General features: G+C 42.7%; 1 protein-coding gene across 1 annotated transcript; it reads right to left on the bottom strand.

Moving 5' to 3' along the window:
* Positions 1-570: 570 nt before the first annotated feature.
* On the bottom strand, positions 571-14,463 carry LOC127311344 (probable sucrose-phosphatase 1). The gene is made up of 14 exons (XM_051341760.1): positions 14,386-14,463; positions 13,945-14,068; positions 5,965-6,175; positions 5,640-5,868; positions 5,403-5,565; positions 5,101-5,298; positions 4,692-4,760; positions 4,288-4,594; positions 4,085-4,185; positions 3,751-3,945; positions 3,361-3,654; positions 2,962-3,148; positions 1,009-1,058; positions 571-911 (listed from the first exon to the last, which is right to left on the bottom strand). Exons 2-14 carry the CDS (start codon positions 14,053-14,055, stop codon positions 822-824), a joined length of 2,205 nt encoding a protein of 734 aa, XP_051197720.1. The 5' UTR covers positions 14,056-14,068; positions 14,386-14,463; the 3' UTR covers positions 571-821.
* Positions 14,464-23,478: the final 9,015 nt, after the last annotated feature.

Genomic DNA, 23,478 nt, shown 5'->3' with positions numbered 1-23,478 from the left:
CAACCGACGGCCATTAGATTAGGACTAGGACGAAGTTTAAGTTTTATTTAGGTTTAAATTCGAGTTACTTTTGTAAATTTGTAATTTCGGTTTTTAAATGTCATTTTAAATTTAAATTTCTATTGGGGCTACACTATGGGAGGCGCCGGTGTGGGAGCAACATCCCCAAATAGAGGATGCTCTGCAGGCGACTATTTGGAGGCGCCGGTGGAGATGCTCTTATACATTGCCACGTTGGCGGCTGAAAATTAAGAAATTAGTTTCTCAATGGATTGCATCATGTGGTTGGTCCTAGCTTTAATTGCCTCCTCCTTGCTTCTCTCACACGGACAAAGGGGAGCTGCTACCTGATTGTCTATGTGGTTGATTTACATCGATTTCTCTAGCAAGTGTTGTACAGATACGATCATCTTCTCTTACCTCGTAATTACTGTTACAGCTCAGCAAAAAATCTGACGTGGCTGTTTTAGTTACAGGCGTTGGGATTGACCTAAAGGTTGAATCCATGAAGACCAAAAATGTACCAATAGTTTCACCTGCATTAGAAAAAATAGAGAAAATGGACATGCATTAAGAGAGATGAAAATGGAGTAGATGTTATATAATTCCTAACCGAATTAAAAAGCTCTCTGGCCTTATAATCTAAAAACAAAGATCGAAGATACTTTCATAAAAATAAGGAATTGACTTTAGTAGGAAGTTCTCTATCCGGCCAGGGTGTCTACTGCCGGCCTATATGAAAAAGAAATACTCGTGTTTTATGTGCGTTTCTTATTTGATTAGAATGATAGTTTCCTTCCCGCGTGCTGACGATATCCAACCTATAGTTGGGATGGCCGCTCATCTCCAGAATATCCTTTGAGCCAAGTCTTGTGGATGCGTGTTACCACGAAACCCTCCGGCGTTTCAGGCTGAGATCATGAAAACAAAATAGCTTAGCATTCAGGTTTCAGGTATATGTAGAGGAGCGGGCTAGGTATTGGCTGAACATAAGTGATATACTCATACCTTTATATTCAGCGCAAGAGTTGTTAGACAGCACACCGGCGCATTATTTCCTGATAATAGCAGCGCATGAGAATGATGTTTAAATGAGTTTTTGTGCAGATAACTAGAGCATCCTTAATAATTACATGCATGGAAAAAATTCTTTAAAAGCGACGTCTCACTGTCCCACAGGTTATATGCTATACCCTTCATTTGGTAGAATCAGAGAATCACATGAATGTTCACTCATGTCCACTCACTCTGTTCATTTTGTAGCTCATTGTCAAACACCAAATCAGGTAGCCATATCATTTTCAACTTGCAGCTCAGTCTAGACTAGTAATAGACCAAGATTGATTTTTGACATCCCCACGTAACCCGGGATACTGGTAGCTAAACAACCAATGCCTACAGGTTATATTTTTGTAAAGTGTGCTTCATATCAATGGCTATTACCATCAAGTTATCATGATGTTTACAACTTTACATAGCTTTTTTTCGAAAAGAGGTACATGTCTCAGTAAAGTTATACACTATCTAGCTAGACTATTTCATACAACCAGATTCGCAAAGTGCTTCTATGCTAGATTATGCTGAACACGGTGGCTAACCATGTGGTTCGACCTTCACAAATTGCTTTTATGCAAGGACGTAGTATCCTGGATGGGTGGTAGTCCTTCATGAAATAGTTCATGAACTACATGGTAAAAGTTAAATTGTGTGATTTTATCGATTCACTTCGAAAAAGCCTATAATATGGTGAAGTGGTATTTCTTGCAACAAACTCTTAAAATGAAAGATTTTTCTGATGAGTGGCATGCTTTAATTAATAGTTTCATCTCGGGGGAAGTGTTGCCATTAAAGTCAATGACGATGTGGACAAATACTTTCAAACCAAAAAGCAGCTGAAACGGGTGATATATTATCGCCAATGCTATTTAGTATAGTGGCAGACATGCTCGCTGTCATGATTGAACGTGCTAAGTATGAGGGCCAAATTGAAGGTGTCATTCCACATCTAGTTGATGGTGGATTTTCCATTCTTCAATATGCTGATGATACAATTCTATTTATAGAACATAACATCTTAAAGGCAAGAAACCTGAAGTTAATTCTTTTAGCAACTATGAGGTCTAAAAATCAACTTCCATAAGAGTGAGATCGTTTGTTTCGGCGAGTCCCAAGATCATGTTGCTCTGTATGCTGAGTTATTTGGCTGCGGATAAGGAAAATTCCATATTAGGTACTTGACTTACCAATGACGAATGGAAAGTGGTGGAGGTAAGATTATAAATTAGATTAATTAATTGGAAAGGTAAATTATTGTCCTTAGGAGGAATATTAGTTCTTATCAATGTTATACTAAGTAATATGGTACTGTATATGATCTCTTTCTTCCAAATTCCTAGAGAAGTTTTAAAAAGATTGGATTGTTTCCGATCCAGATTATTCTGGCAAGGGGAATAGTGAGAATCGTAAATATCGACTGGCTAAATGGAATGTGCTTTGCTGCCCCAAAGATCATGGTGGAAGATATTTGTTGAATAAAATCTAAATAAAAACCGTATGCATCAATTGATGCAGAAGCTGGGGCTTCCCCATTACAAAAAAAAACATAAACTCTCTTTCCTATAAATACATCAAGCTTCAAAACTTTTGCGTTTTCTCGAGAGGAAGAATATAAATTTAGCATTGTCTTTTTATAGCTGAATGAAGCAGTCATTATTTTGTAACTGGAAAAAAAAGGATACGGGCAAGTAACATACACCGATATTACTAGTCCTAAAACTATTATTGGCATATACATGAATTTCTAGTACATGTAAACCATAAATGACACAATCTATGAAGAGAAATCAAGAAAGAATTCTGATTGAGCACATACAAATTGGCAAAGAAGATATTGCAATCAATGAAAATAGCATTTTTTATTTGAGTATGAGTAGCATACTTTGCAGAGTCATAAGAACTCACCTTCTGACTCCCACAAGTCGAACCACACAAGATAACTGTGAGAAGCACTCTGTGAGATACCTAGTCTGTCCACCCATGATCGGTACCGTTTCCCTTGTTTGTCACCATAACATGAAGTCAACGCATCAATGGATGAATGGATTGAAAGGACAAGCCCAGAAGGTTGAATAATAATCCCATTTGCATCCTAACATCCAAAATAAATAAATAAACAATCTGAAAGATCAACAAAACATGAACATGGCATTGCCATCTGGGCTTTCAATGAAAATATGACATTTTCTCAAATTTAAAAAGACTGAGAAACTGAGACAGGAGAGGGAGAAATCTACGCAAAATTTAACCAAAGTTACCGAACTATTTAAGAGTGCAGATCGAAGTAGAAAGCCATATACATACAGTGACATTTTTGAAGTACTCTTTAACTGAATCAGCCTTTGGAACGTCAGCCCTACGCCACTTCTCGTAGAGAACATAGAACTTCACGACGGCCGCTGTAGGCTTGAAAGAGTCCTCCTTGATGCAAGGAAAATTAAAGTCTCTTGGAGGAACATTAGGTCCTAGCTTGAGGTACCCAATAGCTTGAATAATACCAGCAGCACACCTCTCAGTTGCATGCATTACTTTTACCTTAGGATTATCCTCCGTTTTTGCTGCGTACCACTGGACTAGTTCCTCTTCGGCATTGTTAACCTAAAATTTTAAAACATGGAGTTGCAGTAAAGTCATAACTCATTCATTCACGCGTGACCTTCTAGAGTCACCACAAACAAGTTACTGTATACTGACCATGACGCCATGGACATCAGGGACGCTGAATAATTCTGCATCGCTACCAGTGTCACCACAAACAAGAGTATCCTTTGGTGTTTTTCCGAATGAGCCTAACTTCTTGAGTAAATATGCAAGTGCCTGACCCTTTCCAGCCCTTTTAGCTAATATGTCAAGGGCTCGGCCAGCACTGAAAATCATTTTCACATGTACCTGTAAATAAATAAAGTAGTTTTTTTTGCGAAAGAAATAAATAAAGTAGTTAACCACACAAACTCCAAAAGGACACGTTTGTACGAATAAATTGGAATAAAACTAAAACCTAACAACATCAATAAACATGCTGCCTCACCCCACGCTCATTAAGCTTCATGGAGAGAGACCGCTCCACTTCCTGCAAATCATATTTCTCTTTAACATAAAAGCTGAGCTTATGTGGACGTTGTTCTGTATCTTCCTGCGTTCACGCAAATGTATGACAATGAAGTGCTCGTATTTGTTTAGCAATAAAATTGAATGTGAATCAAGGGAAATAAGATGCTTAGCAGATCAAACATGCCTGAAACCACAGCTGAGAAAACTTCTTCGCCTCCTCAAGAACAATATTCCTGTCCCACCTATTGTTCAGATATTCCACCCAGCCATCGTCAGGATCCATGTCCTCACCATAAGTTATCTCAGTGCCCACGGACATAATAGTGATGTCTGGAGTTGGTAGCATAGGCTTCTGTCCCTTCAATTCCTTATACCGAGCAGGTGACCTTCCAGTGGAGTAGACAAGAAGAGAATCCTGGCTGTAAGCAGACTCCCAAAGGGCCCCAAACCTAAGCAAAGACAAGTTCTCTTCGTCTTCATCATCAACCTGAAAGTTTGAAACCCAACAAACTGCACCTAAATAGGACGTACAAAATAGGCATAATTATATATGAAGAATCCAAGCTGGGAGTTTAAAAAAACACCATTGTATAATCGAGATTTGAAACAACCATAAGACGCGCAGGGCCGTTGAGCCTATCCAGTTTAGCAAACTGCAAAGATGGTTGTCGCTCAGTGAGGATTTAGGATTCGAAGGGAAGATCATGGGTGCAGAAAACACAAAAGAGAATTTCTATGCTTGCCATTGACATGATTAACTATAAACACAGACTTTCAGGTGAGCCTAAAGGCATGTTCCGCGGACACGGAGTGTGTCAAGCCTCCCAAGGCGTTTCTGTATGAGAGCTTAAACGTTGCAGCTAGCGTTCTCACAGGCATCTATCGACTATATATATTCTGCTATTTTGCCAACGTTACTAAATGTACCACTCTGATGTAACTATGAGCCAATGTCTAACAGGTGAGCCTATGTCAATAGTGAGCAGTTCTGACCTTGGAAATCCACAACAACTCTTTCTTTGGTGCATCAGCACATTCAATTTCTGTCTGCTTCAGTATACCGACAATATCCTTTATAGCTTTCCTTTTGTTTCGATCATTCTCCACACAACTTAAACCAATTTCAATGCATACCTTTACTTGTTCAGAATATGTGTTCTCAAGCATCCTATTCATCCAGTATTCCCACATCTATCAATTTAGATCATAAAAAGGGTAATATATTACAATAAGAAAGTAGTAGTACTTATGAATACATGCACATTGTCTCAATAAAGACTAACACAATAACTTACTAGTTCCTTGAATTCGTCGAAAGATTCACCGGGAGACATGTCAGTGAATTTCAAGTAAGCGTCGCATCCTACCATCATTTTTAGGATCACAACACCTAAGCTGAATATGTCAACCTTATTTGATATTGTACCGTGGTCTATGAATTCTCGTGGTAAGTACCCACTGCATGACACATCAGATTTATGTTACTTAAGTAGCTATGCTCATATTTCAGTCCAAATGGAGAATTTACTTACAATGTTCCTTGAAAAGTTTGTGTAACTTGCGTACGTTCACCTCTGAGGAGCCTTGATATCCCAAAATCTGCAATTCTGGGAACCATCTTCTCATCCAGCAATACATTGGCTGGCTTTAAATCCAAATGATAAATAGGCTCTTCGAATCCATTGTGGAGGTAATTCAAACCCTGACAAATCCCAGTAATTATTCCATAGCATGTCTTCCAATCGTATGTATCACGTCCACCTGCAACACCAAACAAGGAGAATTTTCGAGATGTAAATTTTAAATAATGATACTTTAATATGCTAAATAAAACGAGGTGAACATAACTAGCAGTACCACGAAGAAGCTCGTCGAGGTTTCCATTAGGCATATGCTCCAAGCAGAGTGCCATGTGCATCTTATCATGGCAATAGCCAACTAACCGTATGATATTTTCGTGTCGGAGCATTCTCATAATTTTAAGCTCGTCCTCAAATTTCTTATCGCTAATTCCATGCAGCCCATTGAGCTTCTTGACAGCAAATTTGTTCCCATATTCATCCAGTCCCTATTCAACATTTCACACAGTTTTATTTTTCTCTTCATATATAGGGACAAGATGTGCAAAGCAGAAGATGTTATGTTGGAATGTGGCGACCGAATCGTTTACTGGTACATGATGAAGAACAATGCACCAGAAGTTGTCAATCGCTGAAACAATCAGTACAGAATACATAGTATTGTAATTTGTTCTTTTTGCGTGACATCATGCTGAGCCGGGTGGACATCTTTCTGAACTTATAACTGGTAAAACGCAATTTCTATTCCTAGTGCGACCTTGATCCGAAATAGCGAGGTCGGTCGTCTGTGCCGTTTGATCTCCATCGGACGTCTCAAAACGGCGTGGAGGCGATTTTTGTATCTGGCGGCAGCGCGGTGAAGAGAGAGAGAGCCCTCCATTCCCCATTTTTCTTGCCAAAATTGATTTCGTCTCCGCACGCCATTAGCACCGCTGGCAGCTCCCGCGCTCATCCCAGCTACCCCTCGAGCTTTGCCTCCTCCTCCTCTCGCGCACGCCACAGCCGGCCACGCACGACCCCGTCGACCCGCCTCCCGACGTGTGCTCGTCCCTGCGGTCGATCGTGACACTGACGCGCTGCCGTCGCGAGGCCACCACGGCTATGCTAGGTCGACTCGCGAGGCATGTTTTCTTTGTCTCCCAGAGCTCTGCCGACCTCCTTGCTACTGCATATACGGCTGGTGGCCCGAGTTAATCGGTGCTCGTAAGGTGTTCGACGAACTTCCGCACCGGAGAAGGCTTGAGGAAGTACCATTCCCTCTCCTTAATCTTGGCCATCCCTCGGAGTTGCTAGAGCCGCGTTTGGTGGCATGCATGCCTTGTTGGCTCGGCATCGGGCCAGTAATTTTTGGTCTCTTTGGTTGTTTGGACTGATTCACGTTGTTGTATCACACGGTTCTCAAAGCAGTGTTTTGCATGCATTTAAAGGAACGCCAGAATCCGCGAGACTGTTCTGGAGCCACTTTAGCTCCACTGATGCAACGGGTGCACTTCACATGCTCTCTGTTAAATCAACACAAATATAGTCCGAATCGAAATAAGTTGTACATGAAAAAAATGTGTGTCGATAATACGAACCAATTCCCACAATCAGTTTCGACTTTCGTCGGTCGTAAATCGTCAATTTCATGTATGAAGTTTTAAGTAAATTTTCCCAAATTCGTCGCACACGCTCAACCGTTTGAAATTTCCTTTGAGGAGTAGGTTCACCTCACCATTCCGCATGACTTTCATGTTGACAGGTTTTTGTTTCGGTGTACATACACTGATAGATAAATGACTCATAAGTATACTCTAATCTATACGTATGTGTGACTAAGGTTTGAACTATTTTTGCTCAACTTCTCGCTCGCCATCTTCATGAGCGGCGACATGGTGATGATAGGTGAGAAGTGAGAGGTGATAATCTATGATGGTGGAGTCACGTAAATATTCCCAATATTGCTTCGGTCGTATATCTGCCCGTACGCATTTCCATCCCCTTCCTCCTCCCCCTCCACAGGCGCATCCCAAGACGTCGCTCCCCTCCATGGTGGTTCTCGCCGGCCGCCCCGTCCCGCCCACCAGATTCCCTCGGCGACAGCCACTCCCACCACCCAATCCCCTCCACCCCATCCCGCCCCTCCCTCCACCCCTAGCCACCCACCTCGATAAGGGCTCCGGCTCCGCCCTCGTGGGAAACCCTAATGCCACCTGCTGATGGAGAACCTGGACACGGAGGGGATAGAGCAGGCGTCCGTGGACACGCAACTCAGCTCCTCCAACGTCGGCTTCAAGCTGATGCAGTAGATGGGGTGGAAGGGCAAGGGGCACCAACCCTACTTCTTCCTCGACCCCTACCGTCGTCCCCTGCTTCTTCCTCGACCCCTGCCGTCGGTGAGCATGCACAACGCCTCCTCTCCCCTCCCCTCTCCCCTGGCTTAGTGTAATTGATGAAATGCAACTCCCCCCAATTCCCCCAATTCTCCCCTAGCTTAGTGTTCTTGATGAAATGCACAGCGCCGTTTGGAAATTTGTCGTGTTAATTTGCAATGGTAAAGAACAAGTAGGATTTTTTAGTTCATAAAATTCTACTGTGCAAAGCTAATTAAAATAAAAAGTTCCCTAGTTTAGTTCATAAAAATTGATTGCAGATGGTTGAATTGGCTTGCAGATGGTTGATATTTAAAAATTGCTTGCAAATGCTTGAATTGGCAGATGCTTGATTGCAGTATGTTTGTCCATTTATCTCTATTCATTTAGTTGATTTAGTTTTCTATATAAAAATGAAAATGAAAATCTATGGTTGAATTGGCAAAGAAAACAAAATAAAAATAAACTATGGTTGAATTGGCAGAGAAAAGAAAATCAAAATAAACTGCTAGCTCTATTCATTTAGTTGATTTAGTTTGATATATAAAAATGAAAATAAACTATGGTTGCATTGGTAGATTCTTGCTTGCAGTATACTTGTCCATTTAGCTCTATTCATTTAGTTGATTTAGTTGATATATAAAAATGAAAATGAAAAGCTATGGTTGAATTGGTAGAGAAAATAAAATGAAAATAAACAACTAGCTTGGTTCATTTAGTTTCATTGCTAGCTAGGTTCATTTTGTTTCATTGCTAGCTAGGTTAATTTACTGCTAGAAAACAAAATGAAATGCTGCTGCTACTGCTAGGATGATTTAGTTGCAGGTTGAAGTAGAAAAAAAGAAAATATTTGTACACATGAGAAACCTTGCTAACTTTGAGCAGTGGTTTAAACCAGTGAAGTGCAAGCAGGCCTTTGCTCTGCATATTTTTTTTAACAATAATCATAGCCTCCGACCTAACCTCTCCCCCGAGTCGGCGGCGCCGCCCGCCGTCCCCGGGGAGTTCCCCTCCACTCCGCCCTCCTCCCCTCCCCTACAGGCCCCCCTCCTCCGCCGCCGTCGCAAAGGACGCCGCGGGGCAAAGCCCCTGTGTTGAGGCGGCGATGGCGGCTCGGTCCTCCGTCGGCAGAGCGCAGCGCGGCCTGCGGGAGCGTGTGGGGGCGGCGGCCTACACCCTCCTCATCCGTCGACTGAACGCAGTGGGATGTCGGTGGCCGGCGGATCTCCGGCGGCCGGCAGCGGATGTTGGCTGCGGTGTGGTCGGATCTGGGCCGGAGGTTCGGATCGCGATCCATCGCGGCTGCGTCTCGTCAATGGCACGAGGAGGCTTCGATGGGTCTTCTTCGCGGCTTGAGGACGTCCAGGTCTTCGGCCCGGGCATGGTGGTGGTGGCTGACTTCATCCACCGAAGGCAGTCGGCTAGGCTGGTTGTGTTGGATTTTTCATCCCACTTTCAGCGCCGGCAGCGAGACGGGGAGGCATAGTAGCCGGTGAAAACCGAGCCGACTCCGGTCATGGCGGGCGATGGCGGCGTCTGCCCTGTTATCTTGTTGAAGGCATCATCAAGCAACTATCGCTAACCTACTCGTTCCGGCGGCGCGATGGAGGAGCTTGGAAGCCGGCGATGGTGTCGTCGGTGGAGGGTTGGAGTGGCCAGCCCAGGATGGTCGCCGACGTGGGGGTCCGACCTGAATAAAGGCGGCGGTCCTAGGGCCTCTCTTGCGTGAAGAGAGGACCTACCGGAGGCCTAGACTTGTGATCTGGCCAGAGTGTTGAGTTCCGGAAGGCTCCACCGATGAATGTAACAGTGCTTTTGCCTGGAGTTTGTTGGATCGGAGGTATTCGGTCGTGCGCACCCATGTTTTTATTCTGATCGATTGGTTCTGGAGGGAGCGGCGCGAAGCTCTTTTTCTTTGATTGACATCAAGTGACTATGGATCCATGATGAAAGTCGGAACAAGAGAATTTCATGAAGGCCGGAGGGGAGGACTAGCTAAGGGAGGTTCAAGTCTTTGCGATGTTGAGGGAATTGCTTGGTGTTCCGGGCTTCACAGCAGCGGTATGAAAGTGGGGGCGACAACACAGGTGAAGTGCAGAGTCCTACCTTTCAGGGTGAAAACCCAAGGTCTGGCCTTAATTGGTTGTGCATGGCAATGTCCTTGGTGGAGGCATTTGTTTTGAGAGCGGGGACTAGTCTGTAATTCAGGTGTTGTCTTGGCGTTGGATGTATTGCTGTTGTTAGGCCCGAGATACTGTAGCGGGACTTTTGTTTCTTAGTTTTCTTTTCTTGTTTTTGGCTGTGTGCATCCGTAGTTCCATTAGGGTGGTGCGTTGTTGCAGAGGCTGGGTGTAATTGGTATCTTCTTGATATTAATATATTCCCTTTATCGAAAAAAACAAGAATCCATAGCTTTAACAAGGCTAATCATGACATCATCCTATACCATGTCTATCATGCTTACTGGTTGCACAAAATGAATGGAGTTTATATGATCATGCTCACTGATTTGGTTCAAAATTAATGCTCATGCTCACTGGTTGCTATCTATGTGTATATGGTGTACATGGTTCTTTGGAAACTAGAGCATATAGAAATAAAATGAGCATTCTCTGGTTATAAATGATTTCTTTATAAATGATTTGGTCTTTAATTTTATTTTCAGTTGCCGATGATTAGAATGTTTGGTCACTACACCCTGGTTGGGTGAGTGAACCTGGTGTGATGGCACAAATATCAATATATTGTGCATTCTACTTGGCTTCGCTTACCTCATCCCTGAATGTTAATATTTGTTTCGACCAACAAAGTATGAGGCATATGCTATCTAGTTGATACCACTTGGATCGTATTTGAGTTGGCGTTCTTCATTAACTTTGGCATTTCTTCCATTTTAGTGCCGATGATTAGAATGTTTGATCACATGTACACTTGGTGGTGGTGCAATAGAGCCTGGTGTGATGGCACAAATATCAATCTTTTGTGCATCCTACCTGGCCTCGCTTACACCATTCCTGAATGTTAATATTTGTTTCGACCAACAAAGTACGAGCCCCTCCATTTAGTTTATACTACTTGTCTCTTATTTGAGTTGGCACTTCTTAATTGCATTGGTCGATGATTAGAATATTTGGTCACCCGTACACTCTGGGGTGGGGCCAGTGAACCTGGTGTAATGGCACAAATATCAATATCTTGTGCATCCTACTTGGTTTCACTGACCCCATCCCTGAATGTTAATATTTTTTTCGACCAACAAAGTATGAGGCATATGATATCTATTTGATACAATTTGGCTCGTATTTGAGTTGAATTTGCTCATTTATTTTGGTCTTTCTTCCATTTTAGCGCCGATGATTAAATTTTTTGATCACTACACTCGGGGGCGGTGCCAGTGAGCCTGGTGTGATGGCACAAATATCAATCTCTTGTGCATCCTACCTGGCCTCACTGACACTGTCCTGAATGTTAATATTTGTTTCGACCAAGAAAGTATGAGGCATCACTACAAACAATTTGCCGATGATTAGAATGTTTGGTCACTACACTCAGGAGCGGTGCTAGTGAGCCTGGTGTGATTGCACAAATATCAATCTCTTGTGCATCCTACCCGGCTCACTAACATCATCCCGGAATGTTAATATTTGTTTCGATCAACAAAGTATGAGGCATGCTATTTAGTTGATACTACTTGGCTCGTATTCAAGTTGGACTTATTCGTTTATTTTGGTATTTCTTCGAGATAGGGCCAATGATTAGAATGTTTGGTCACCGTACACTCTGGGGTGGCGTAAGTGAGCCTGGTAAGATGGCACAAATATCAATCTCTTGTGCATCGGACTTGGCCTCACTTACACTATCCCTGAATGTTACTATTTGTTTTGACCAAAAATGTAAGAGGCATTTATTTATTATATCCTACTTGGCTCTTATTTATGTTGGCATTCTTCGTTCATTTTTGTCTTTCTTCCATTTTAGTCACTACACACTCGGGGGCGGTGCAAGCGAGCCTGGCGGAAGAGAGGAGGGAGCAGAGGAGGAACCGAATGAAGACCACTTTGTATCTCGAGATGATGAACTTTATATGAATTAACTAGTGATAGGTGATGATGATGTTTATATTAAACTTGTGCAATTACATGCTATTTATATTATATATGCATACTTCTGTATATAATCTGTATAACATCTGCATATTGTTGTATATAACCTATATGTGTATAGCAAGCAGTACAAAATCGTGTATAATACGAGCCAATTCTGTGACGCACCTAACACTAGTTCTGTGGCGCACCTATTTCTGTGGCGCACCGCCGCACTAGTGCGCCACAGAAAGGTGATATTAGGACTAGCATGTGACTTTGATGCTAATTCTTCTTGTCAATGGACTGGCATCTGAACATTAGGACTAGCATGTGACTTTGATGCTAATTCTTCTTGTCAATGGACTGGCATGTGAACATTAGGACTAGCATGTGACTTCGAACACATTCTTGCTTGGGAGACTACTATTTCACTTTCAAGCTTTTCCAAACATGCATATGTCTTGTTGCTAATTTTTCTACCCACTGCACTAACATGTATACTAACTAGCACTGTCCCGATGAATCAACTAATGCACTGGGATGTAATCAATCTGGCATGTACAATTTTCCCCCTTTTGTTGCAAAAGAGTCTTCCTGGAGTTTTTCAAGCATTGAACAGGAGATAGGTTTTCTTTGTACTATACCTATGATTTATATGTCCAAATAGAGGAGGGAGAGGCACAGGGGGAGAAGCTCCATATGTGCCGTTTGACCATGTGATAGATCTAGCCGTCTTGAGCCTCTCTTGCCACTTGCCAGCTGATTTTAGAACCGGGTGTGTTCGGTTTGGGAATTAGGTGGAATGGAATGGAACCATTCCATTCCACTGTCACGGAACCGTTCCATCCCTGTGTTCGGTTTGGACAAAAAAATTGTCACGGAACGGTTCCATCCCTGTGTTCGATTTTGGAATGGGATGAGAATGGAATGGAATGGGTGAGATTAGTCACCCGATTAATTATTCTAAACTCGATTAATTATTTGCTAAACTTGATTAGTACTGCTAAACTTGATTAATTATTGCTAATCTTGATTAATTATTCCTAATCTTGATTAATTATAATTAATCTTGATTAATTATTGCTAAACTTGATTAAATTAGAGTTAATCGCCCAGCATTACTGTGCCGTTCCACCTCGTCCGGCCGAATCGGCCGGACCGGTCGGTTCCGCATATTGAGGGAATATTCCCTTTTCTGGAACCATTCCATTCCACTCCATTCCAGAAAAGAACACAAGAATGTGTTCTGGGAATGGAACCGTTCCATTCCATTCCTCCCGGTTCCAAAACCGAACACATCCTTAGTGTTTCCTTCTAAATTCTAATAGAGACAGCCTTAGGTGGAGAAGAAAGTTGGGCAGAGCGATTATGGATGGGGGTTGGTGGGGCATGGCAGGTAAAGGCCTCTGTTATTTTCCCACATAGATGCGCACGCCGGGCTCGTTGGTTCTCACTTCTCACGCAAGGGGCAAGTATGTGAATCGGGAAAGATCAGGGTGACCTCGCTATAAGCCAAATCGAGGCCAACCACGGTGTAGCAGGGTCCTTCGTAAGGACAAATTAAGGAGAAAAAAGTTTGTGATATGTTTGCAGCTACTTTGCTTTTTTTTTTTTGCTCCTCAATCAGTTGGAAGCTGGCTTAATGGTCATAGTTAAGTAAAATATATATGAATTGCAGAAACATGGAACCCTTATGGTGACGTCTACTAAAGGATAGATCACGGATCTTGTATATTCACAAATCACCATATACCTCTTCGTAAGAAGGATGACAGTTGTATCTTTCTATAATATTGAAGCCATATAAATCACTAATCTTACCTCGTAAACCGTTGCAAACGCACCCTTGCCAAGCTCCTTGGAGAAACCATTAGTAATCTTTTCTAAGAGAGCGAACTCCATATTCGTTGGCTCCACACCTGCATACTCCATGCTGTTGCTTTTCCTGGTAGAAAGAAAGAAAACTTGCGTCTTTATATTTTACAGCTCAAATAACTTAACTCTCCAATAGATGAATCAAGCTTGTACAAAATAGATCCAAAGTACAATACGGATCTGAAAGGTTGCCCCTAAAGTTTGGGCTGAATTGACATCTTGTCCAGATCATATAGCAAAGATTTACACGGTCATTTGCAGAGAGCAAGGCCGTCAAGTGCCGATCCGACAGCAAAACAGAGCTCGGATGATATCAAAGATGCCTGAACTTCCACAAAATCACCGGATGGACTCGATCGAAGGAAAGAGATGGGGAAAAGCACTAACCTGAAGATTGCCCAGGGCGAGAAGGATGCAACAAGTCAACTGTAATGATCGACGCAATGACCAGTGTGAGCAGGTTGGTACCAGGAGCCTAGCAGTAGTTAGATATAAATAAGCTGGTACATATATACATTAGTTTTTATGCGCACAGATCACATGGTGAAGCCACACTTCCTCGTCGTGCGATATGCGATGCAACCAGATTAAATTACACCACCGTCAACTATGGGCATGAGATGTGCGGCCAGGTCTATGGATGTGCCCCATGCCCGCCAGGTAGGTTTTGAGCGTTGAGGTAACCACGCTGCAGCTCACTCTCCAATGCCAGATGCTGCTCCACTGGTCCGACCTATGTCACGCTTAATTTTTTTCTTTAATTCATGTTCTTCATCTTCTTCGTCTGCTCCTTCTTGTGCGCCTTAGTTCCAGGCAGCGGTTTAGTTCCATCTCCTCGCCAAATTTGCTGATCCTCCAGCTCCCTAATGCTCGTGAATCTTGCTTGGTACCCTCTCACCCTCAAATATCTGTCTTTCTCTCCCGACAACTCATCTAGAGCTCTAATTTCCTACAAAAATATAACCTGAAAACCTAGGCCGAGGAGGAGCCGAAGCCACAGCTCACGGCAGTCATCCCTACCCTCAGCTTCGGGGCTTCAGCTGTTGTGTCCATGACCGAGCCATCCACCTTCTGCTTTCAAGCATCTTCGATTCTCTCCCACCGCGTTTTTACAGCCTGAATGTGGTCCCATGGACCTCACCTCTGACCAGATTGAAGCCATATGGTGGGTATACGAGCCCAAGGTCTTTCACTCAATCCCAGACTTTTCTATCGTTCCGCTCCTTTTCCTCGCTTTTTCGATGAAGCGGCGGACTCCTCTGCAAGATCCCGTTCGCTTGCAGTAGCGACATCTTTTGAGAAGCTAGACTGGGGTGATTGTCCACGCTGTAGGGTTGGCCATGCGCTAGGGCCTAGGGGCATCTTCAGCGGCCTCACGCATTTCAATAGCCAATAGTTACTGCTTGCGTTCGTTTGGGTTGGAACACGGTCACGAAATTAGTCTCGTTGGCGGCAATGTCCGTTTGGGTTGGGGTCGCCCCAGCGGCCTGACACAAATAAGTTTGTTTTTCACATATATTTCAAATACAATCAAGAAGGCCACTACATTCAGAAGTACTCGAAGACAAATAAAAGGAAAACACATGAAGTACCTCAAACCCTAGCCCTTTACTCCTCGTCGCCGGGTTGTTGGGTTAGGTCGACGAACACGATCATCTCCCATGGCCAATTGGGAGTCGGCGTGTCCATGGTTATCTCCGGCGCTGGAGGCGGAGCGGCTATGGCATGTGTGAGCTCGGGTGGTGGAGCTGGAGCATCCATGGCCATCCTGAGTGCATCATCCTCAGAGACGCCTGCCAACATGACCGCACCAGCGTAGCTGTGTTGTGGCCGCGGTTGCTCTAGTTGTTGTAACACGAGGACTGCGAGCCTCATCGCTTCTTCCTCTTTGATGTCGTCTGGCTGGACTAAGAGCTGGCACTACGGGAACGCGCCGAGGTGCCGACGGCCAGATCCTGTGCCGACGGCAAAATATCGGGGCCGTCGGCACAGGACCCGTTCCGGCCAGACCAGCAGGTTAGCCGTCGGCGCAGGAAAACCGTCGGCACATAAAGATCTGTGCCGACGACAACCGTCGGCACCCGTCGGCATAGCTATTTTCCATTTTACCACATTAATCTTCGAAAAATCATAACTAAATCATTATAATTCAGAAAAACACAAATAATATATCCAAAATTTCAGAAAAATAAGATCTATCTTGGAAAAATATGAAACACAGAATATTGCAAATATCTCAAAAAATCTTCAAAAAATGAGCTATCATGTCTAATGTTTTATGGCTTTCACACAGAACAACCAATGTTATGGCTAGAATCGTCCCATAGTTGGTGATAATGTGCCCATATTGTGCACACATGTGCATCTTGGGATGTCTTATGATGTTGCAGGAGGAAGTTTTCCATTTCATCGCACGAAAAAACCATTTTCTATTTTTGAGGTCTCGAAAACGGGGTGTTTTGTGAAGCAACCACCAAATTAAAATTTCACATTGGTACCAACACATTTTTCAAAAATATTAGACCACATAAGATAGACAATTTCTTAACCGGTGTATCTGGAACCTTTCCGTCCACCCCTCATGAAAAAGACAAATTCCTGCCGAATCGGTAGGAGGCCGACCAGATTTGAACTACAGGTACATGATATAATGCTCATAATTTTTTGTAAAAATCATTTTTAGGTTCACAACATGCTATGTATCAGAGATCTAGTGCAAGTTTGGTGAGCCTCAGCCCCGGGCAAAGGATCTTCTTGCCCACCGTTTTGAATATAGTTTGAAACGGGCATATAAATTTTGAAAACGATCCAAACAATGTGAAACCTTCGCATGGTGTCATATTATGTGTCATATTTGCAAGGAAAAATATTAAAGTTGGAAAATTACGAACATCACAAAAAATCCTTCACAAAATGAGCTATCATGTTCGAGGTTTCATCACATTTAGGTCAAACAACCAATGTTATGGATAGAATCGTGGCATAGTTTGTGATAATGTGCCCATATTGTGCACACATGTGCATCTTGGGATGTCTTACGATGTTGCAGGAGAAAGTTTTCCATTTCATCGCACGAAAAAATCATTTTCCATTTTTGAGGTGTCGAAAACGGTGTGTTTTGTGAAGCAACCACCAAATTAAAGTTTCACATTGGTACCAACACATTTTTCAAAAATACTAGACCACATAATATGGACAATTTCTTAACCGGTGTATATGTAAAAATCTTAGTACTCATACCAAATGACTATGTGCATCCCTAAATGGTGCAGAGGTCAGGAAGTGAAATTATCCCAATTTTTAGGGGACTTGTGAACAACTACACTGTCGTTGAGGCATACCCGTCCCCGCCCGGGGTGACAATCTAGGGCTTGGCGGTGGTGGTCTCTTCCTTCGCTGGAAGTGGTCGACCGGATTGGGGCTGGTTGTGGCAATCTCATGATCTCACATCTAGTCCTAGCAGCGAGTTGGGGATGCGCGGTTGCAGTGAAAACCGTGCTCCGATCCTGGTCGTGGTGGACGATGGCGATGTCATGCGTCGTATCCTTCTTGAAGGCATCGCCGTTGCAGCGTGTGTCTTTTCACCCGTGCTGCTCTGGGGGAAACACTAGAGGGAAGTGAGACAAGCTCAACTGGTTAGGGGAGTGGATGTACAAACCCAAGACCCGAGTTCAAATCCTCACAGACACGAATTTAGGTTCGCATTTATAGAGGCCCAGGCTGGTCATGGTACTCATGTAATTTATCTTGAGAACTATGCTTTAATCTTAACAAAGATTTAAAAAATTAGTACTCATACCAAATGGATATGTGCATCCCTAGTTGGTGCAGAGGCCGGGAAATGAAATTCTCCCCATTTTTAGGAGACTTGTGAACACCTGAACACACATCCTGTCGTTGAGGCATACCCGTCCCCGCCCGGGGTGACAATCCGGGGCTTGGCGGTGGTGGTCTCTTCCTTCGCCGTAAGTTGTCGATCGGATTGGGCCTGGTTGTGGCGATCTCCTGATCTCACATCTAGTCCTAGCAGCGAGTAGGGGATGCGCGGCTGCCGGTAAAAACCGTGCTCCGATCCTGGTCGTGGCGGGTGATGGCGACGTCATGCGTCGTATCCTTCTTGAAGGCATCGTCGTTGCAGTCTGTGTCTTTTCAACTGTGCTTCTCCGGGGGAAACACTAGATCTGGGCCTCCCAGATTGGATGATGGCGGCGCTCTATGCGTCGTTCTACCTCTTGGGGCATCGTTTTTGGAGCAGCTGCTAGACGGTGGTGGGCTACGGCGGTGTGGTGTTCATCTACTGCGTCGACGATGGTGTGTTTCGGCGGTGTGGCGCATCAGAGTATCGGTGTTGGATGCAGGATGAACGCGCGCAGGACGGTGGTGTTGTCAGGCGTGATTGTGACATCGATGGCAGGTCTGGCAAGGTCAATGCGGTGATCTCTCTTTGAGATGGGTTCGAGGAAGACGGCGGTAGCGATTTCTGCGGCATGTGCAATGGCGTGCGCTGATGGTCTGCTTGACAGGTTGTGCTTCTCACCCGCCAATGGGCGGCTTGAGAAGGCATTCGGTTTTAGATGATGTGCATTGGTGTATTGTCAGGGTATTGGCCATGTTCATGGTCACCCCCTTCATCGCTCTTGTAGGTATAGCGAGTTGTCACTAGAAAGGTGGCTTCAAGTTGATCTTTGTATCTCCTTGTAAGGATTTGTGAATAATCTAAAAAAAAAATATTGTGTGCATGCTTTGGATGCAGAGGCCGGGGCTATGCTCCCATTTCGAAAAAAGTATCCCAAGAAACAGCATGCCTGAACATAGATAGGGGATCAGAACGTTGGCCAAACTTTGTCGAACTTGCCAAAATATTGTGTGGATAACTCTAGAAAAGAACCAGGCTACACAACACAAGTACCACCATATGACTCAACACATTAGCCAAAAGTATCTATCCATTATATACTAAAAGCAAAATACGGATATCTAAAATAGAGGCACGAGGTTAATCGATATCATTCCAATTATGTTGATGGTTAGATCTAAAATCTATGGTTAGGATTTAATACAGTCTAATAGTAACCGACGATGTACCAATTATGGAAAAAAGAATTGCCGCATCATAATTGACCGGTTGAAGTTTTTTAAATCACTCATATCTGCCTAGGACTCTATGTGTGTGCAATTAGAAAAAGATGGCCAACCTGCTACGATGTTATGCATATAAGCACGTGCGAGCACGCGGGTACGCATGAATCAGGCGCAGCATGCACTCTTAGCATGCGTAAATGCAACATGAGAGGTTGACATCCTAAGTGCAGCTTCTTTCAAACTTTGATCTCTAATCAAGATTTATTTCTAGGTTTTTTTGTTTTATCAGTATTTAAGTACAGTTTAGTATCTATTATGTATCTTTTATTTACTAAATGCAAAATACTGAAGTTTAAAATAGAGATACAAGATAAATCCACATCACTAAAATTATATAATTCGTCTAATTTTGGCGGGACCTAATTATAATGGCCGAGATCAATAGACTTTCATTCACATAAATATGTGCAATATGTGCAGGGCATCAGTTGTGAGGTAAATTTGTCGTGAATTTAATGGAAGTAATAGTCATGTAGCATCATGTTCCACATAATAATTGTCGGAGAGGTTGCCGTGCCAAAAACAAAATTTGATCGATACAGTTTTATAAAATTACATTAACATGCCTAGACATATATATCCCGACTAGACTCTGGCAGGATATGATGAAAAACTAAATGAAAAATCACATACATGAGAGCCTCAGCCTCCTATGCCCCACGAGGGTGCACGTGCCGCCACCATGGACTCCGGCCCTCAGACTCCCATGTCAGACCGTGGCTAGGGCATCGTCACATATCTAGGCCCTCAAAGCATGGCATACCCATGTCTAATTGGCTCCGTCCTCTCCAACTAGCAAGCTTGTATGCGGCGGATGTGTCCATGAGACATCTGAGTCCAATGAGCACGCACAGGGAGCGTGATGAAGTAAGATTTGCTAGCTGCGCATTCCATATCAAGGAGGCCATAGATGTTGATTGTGAGGAGTTAATTAGTGGCTCAATTTGGATTGGAATTTGGAATAATAATAGAACCCACCAACCCAGGTAACCTTGACCAAACAACACCCTACAGATGATGAGCTTGGTAATTGAGGTGTTATGAGATGTAAAATTGAAGACAAAGGGGGGGCATTATTGTAGGGCATGGTCGCATCTCTAGGCCCTCAAAGCATGGCCTGCCCATGTCTGATTGGCTCCGACCTCACCAACTAGCAAGCTTGTATGCGGTGGATGTGTCTATGAGACATCTGAGGCCATTGATCACACACTGGGAGCGTGATGGAGTAAGATTTGCTAGCCGCGCACTCCATATCAAGGAGACCATAGATGTTGATTGTGTGGAGTTAATTAATGGCACAATTGGAATTTTGAATAACAATATAACCGACCAACCCAAGTAACCTTGACCAAACAACACCTTACGGATGGTGAGCTTGGTAATTGAGGTGCTATGAGATGTAAAACTGGAGACAAAGGGGAATTTTATTGTAGTATTGTGCTGGTCCGATTCATCTGACGGAGCTCTTTGGTGGCGATGCACTGTGCTCGAAATATTTGTGGGTCTTTCCATGGACAAAAGTAACAAGATCAGAAACAAAAAAGAAAAAATGTATGCATGAGACCGCTGAATATGGCGAGTGTGCGAGTAATTTGGGAGCGTAAAGGGAAAATGAGGAGGTTCCACCCAAGGGTAGTTGGTCACACGTAAGGATGGGGAAAATTAAGATATGCCTAACTCTCATCCCTGCTGGTGATATTTCGGTAATAGCTAGGGTTGTAATCGTTTTTTTGTAGATCGTGTGTTGAACAAATTTTTTCTCAAAAAAAGTGAAGCCAAAAGTTCATTCTTTACGCAGTAGAGCTGTCTGTAGGAAATGAAGGGATACGCTTTCGAGTATAGCGACCAAAATCTGATATATCTTTGTTAGTGAAGAATTAGAACAAGGTACTTTTACAAAATTCCAAAAATACCTTTTCACTCCTGATTAACAATGTTATGGACATAGTATGTTTTCTATCTATCAATACTTCCGCAGGTTTTCTAGGATTACCAGTTTATAGTTCACATTTAGAATGTCAGTTCACAGTAGTTTGTTCTTCATATTAATGGTCATTTTTTTTAACATACACACCTTTTTTTATTCAGTTTGATCCCCTGTTACAAAAGTTCGCTAGCTGTTTCGTCACATAATTTATATGCACCATTTTTCTGCCAGGAAATATCTGGCAATTATAATTCGCTTTTTGCATTAGGATATGTATGAACTATGTGTACAAAAATTATCATCACTGAGTCAAGGATGTCTCTGTTTACATGACTAAATTTTCTCCCCACTATCCTTCAATTTGATCCATAATTTTCTGGATTTCATTAAAGTATTTCAAAGACACAACCAATTACACTAAAACTATATGAAAACAAGTACTTATAAAGATGTATCCATGTAATAATCCATCATATATTTTTGCAATGAAAGAGAATAAATAGAAACAAAAATGCCTATGAAAATTAAAGATAACAATTAACAATTTTGACAGAGGAAAGATGGTGCCCTCGCATTTGCGAGGGCCACCTTGCTAGTTATATACTAAAAGCAAAATACGGATATCTAAAATAGAGACACGAGGTTAATCCACATCATCCTAATTATGTTGATGGTTAGATCTATAATCTATGGTTAGGATTTAATACAGTCTAATAGTAACATAATTGTTTGACACCTTCGACTATGTACCAATTATGGAAAAAAGAATTACCGCATCATAATTGACTGGTTGAAGTTGCTTAAATCACTCGTATGTGCCTAGGACTCTATGTGTGTGCGATTAAAAAAAGATGGCCAACCTGCTACGATGTTATCCATCATATATTTTTGCAATGAAAGAGAATAAATATAATCAAAAATGTCTATGAAAAATAAAGATAACAATTAACAATTTTGACAGAGTAAAGATGGTGCCCTCGCATTTGCCAGGGCCACCTTGCTAGTTCTATGAAAACTAGAGACCATCCTTTTGGACAATTGCTTGGGTCTTAGGCCTATGGAAATCGTCGTCATACAGCATGTCTGATTTGCACTGAGAAATTAGCTTGCCTGGATTTTGGAAAACTAAAACTTGCCAGAGATAATTAACTACTCATATGTACATGATAGCAAGCCAACATGGTATCCAGCCAATCGATTACTTATGTTCTGAAGCTCGCTACAGTAGTAAGCCAAAGTAATGCATCAGACCAGTTTATCACTCCTTGGCACCATTCTGACCGTGCATTGCAGAGTAGATGGCGGCATGGCGCGCAAGACTCCTCGCATATAGGAGCTGATCTTTTCCTAATTCCTCCCAATCCGACATATCCGTGATATTGTGTGTGTCTGTGTGTGACATAATATATGTTTTGTATGTCCTCGATAGATAATTTCACAGAACTAAAGTGCGTAGACTTAATTGAGAAGTGCACTATCTAGGGTGGCATGCTTCTCAGGCTAGCTTATCACTAGTACAATAAACAACGGTGGTGGGAACAATTCTGGCTAACTGGCCACTGTATATATGCAGACGCGCCGGATGAGTTATTAAGAAGAAATAAAGACGACCTCAAGGTGGATGGTAAAACAAATGTGGTGTGCAATCGTGTATTTATACCGCAAAGTGAACACTTCATTTGTTTGTGGGCAAGTCGGCATGCACCCTGTTGCTGTAGGTGTGGGTCTTCAAGTTGTGCATTCAGAGTAGGTGCATAGAATGACAGCAGTTTATGTAGGTGCTGACAAACTTGTATCAATAAGGAGCTAGAGCATTCGTTTTTTGACCTGGAAGCTAGAGCATTCGTTGCTCAGTTCTACATTTGCTGTACTCGTTACAGTTGAAGCAATTCGTTGCCTGAAACCATCTCGACTCTGTTCTCTGCTTCAGTATTGTCTTCTCCTTTGCTTTTCCTCTCTGCTCCCCTGTGTTCACCTGTGGCCGTCATTGACATGCTTTACTTTTATTAAACCTGTATAGGCTTCAGTGAGGCTATATATTCACTCCTTAAAATAGTGAGTTTGTAAGTGTTAAGACCAAAGTTAGAGTACACAATAAACCAATTTTTGTCCAAAGCAGGTGGTGTCAAAGATGTTTCTGGAACCAATATGTCACTGCGGATATACACACTCAAACATTACGAAAATTGTTCAGATTTCTATGAGCCATTTTGGAAAAAAAAAATACTATTAGTTAACGATAGCATAGCAGCAGCAAAGAGGTGAGAAAATTCAACTAATATATTGCAATCCAGCCAATAGTCCAAGAAAGAAACGAAACCACTCTATATGGCATCATCGTGAGTGAAGAACATGCAATGCTCCACATAGATCAATCTATTTGATTTTCTACCACTCTTGTATGCAGGAAC

Source organism: Lolium perenne, chromosome 7 (genome assembly GCF_019359855.2).
Source record: "Lolium perenne isolate Kyuss_39 chromosome 7, Kyuss_2.0, whole genome shotgun sequence".
Classification (NCBI taxonomy): Eukaryota; Viridiplantae; Streptophyta; class Magnoliopsida; order Poales; family Poaceae; genus Lolium; species Lolium perenne.
The sequence above is the reverse complement of the archived record's forward strand: the minus strand, read 5'-3'. Positions and strand labels throughout refer to the sequence as shown.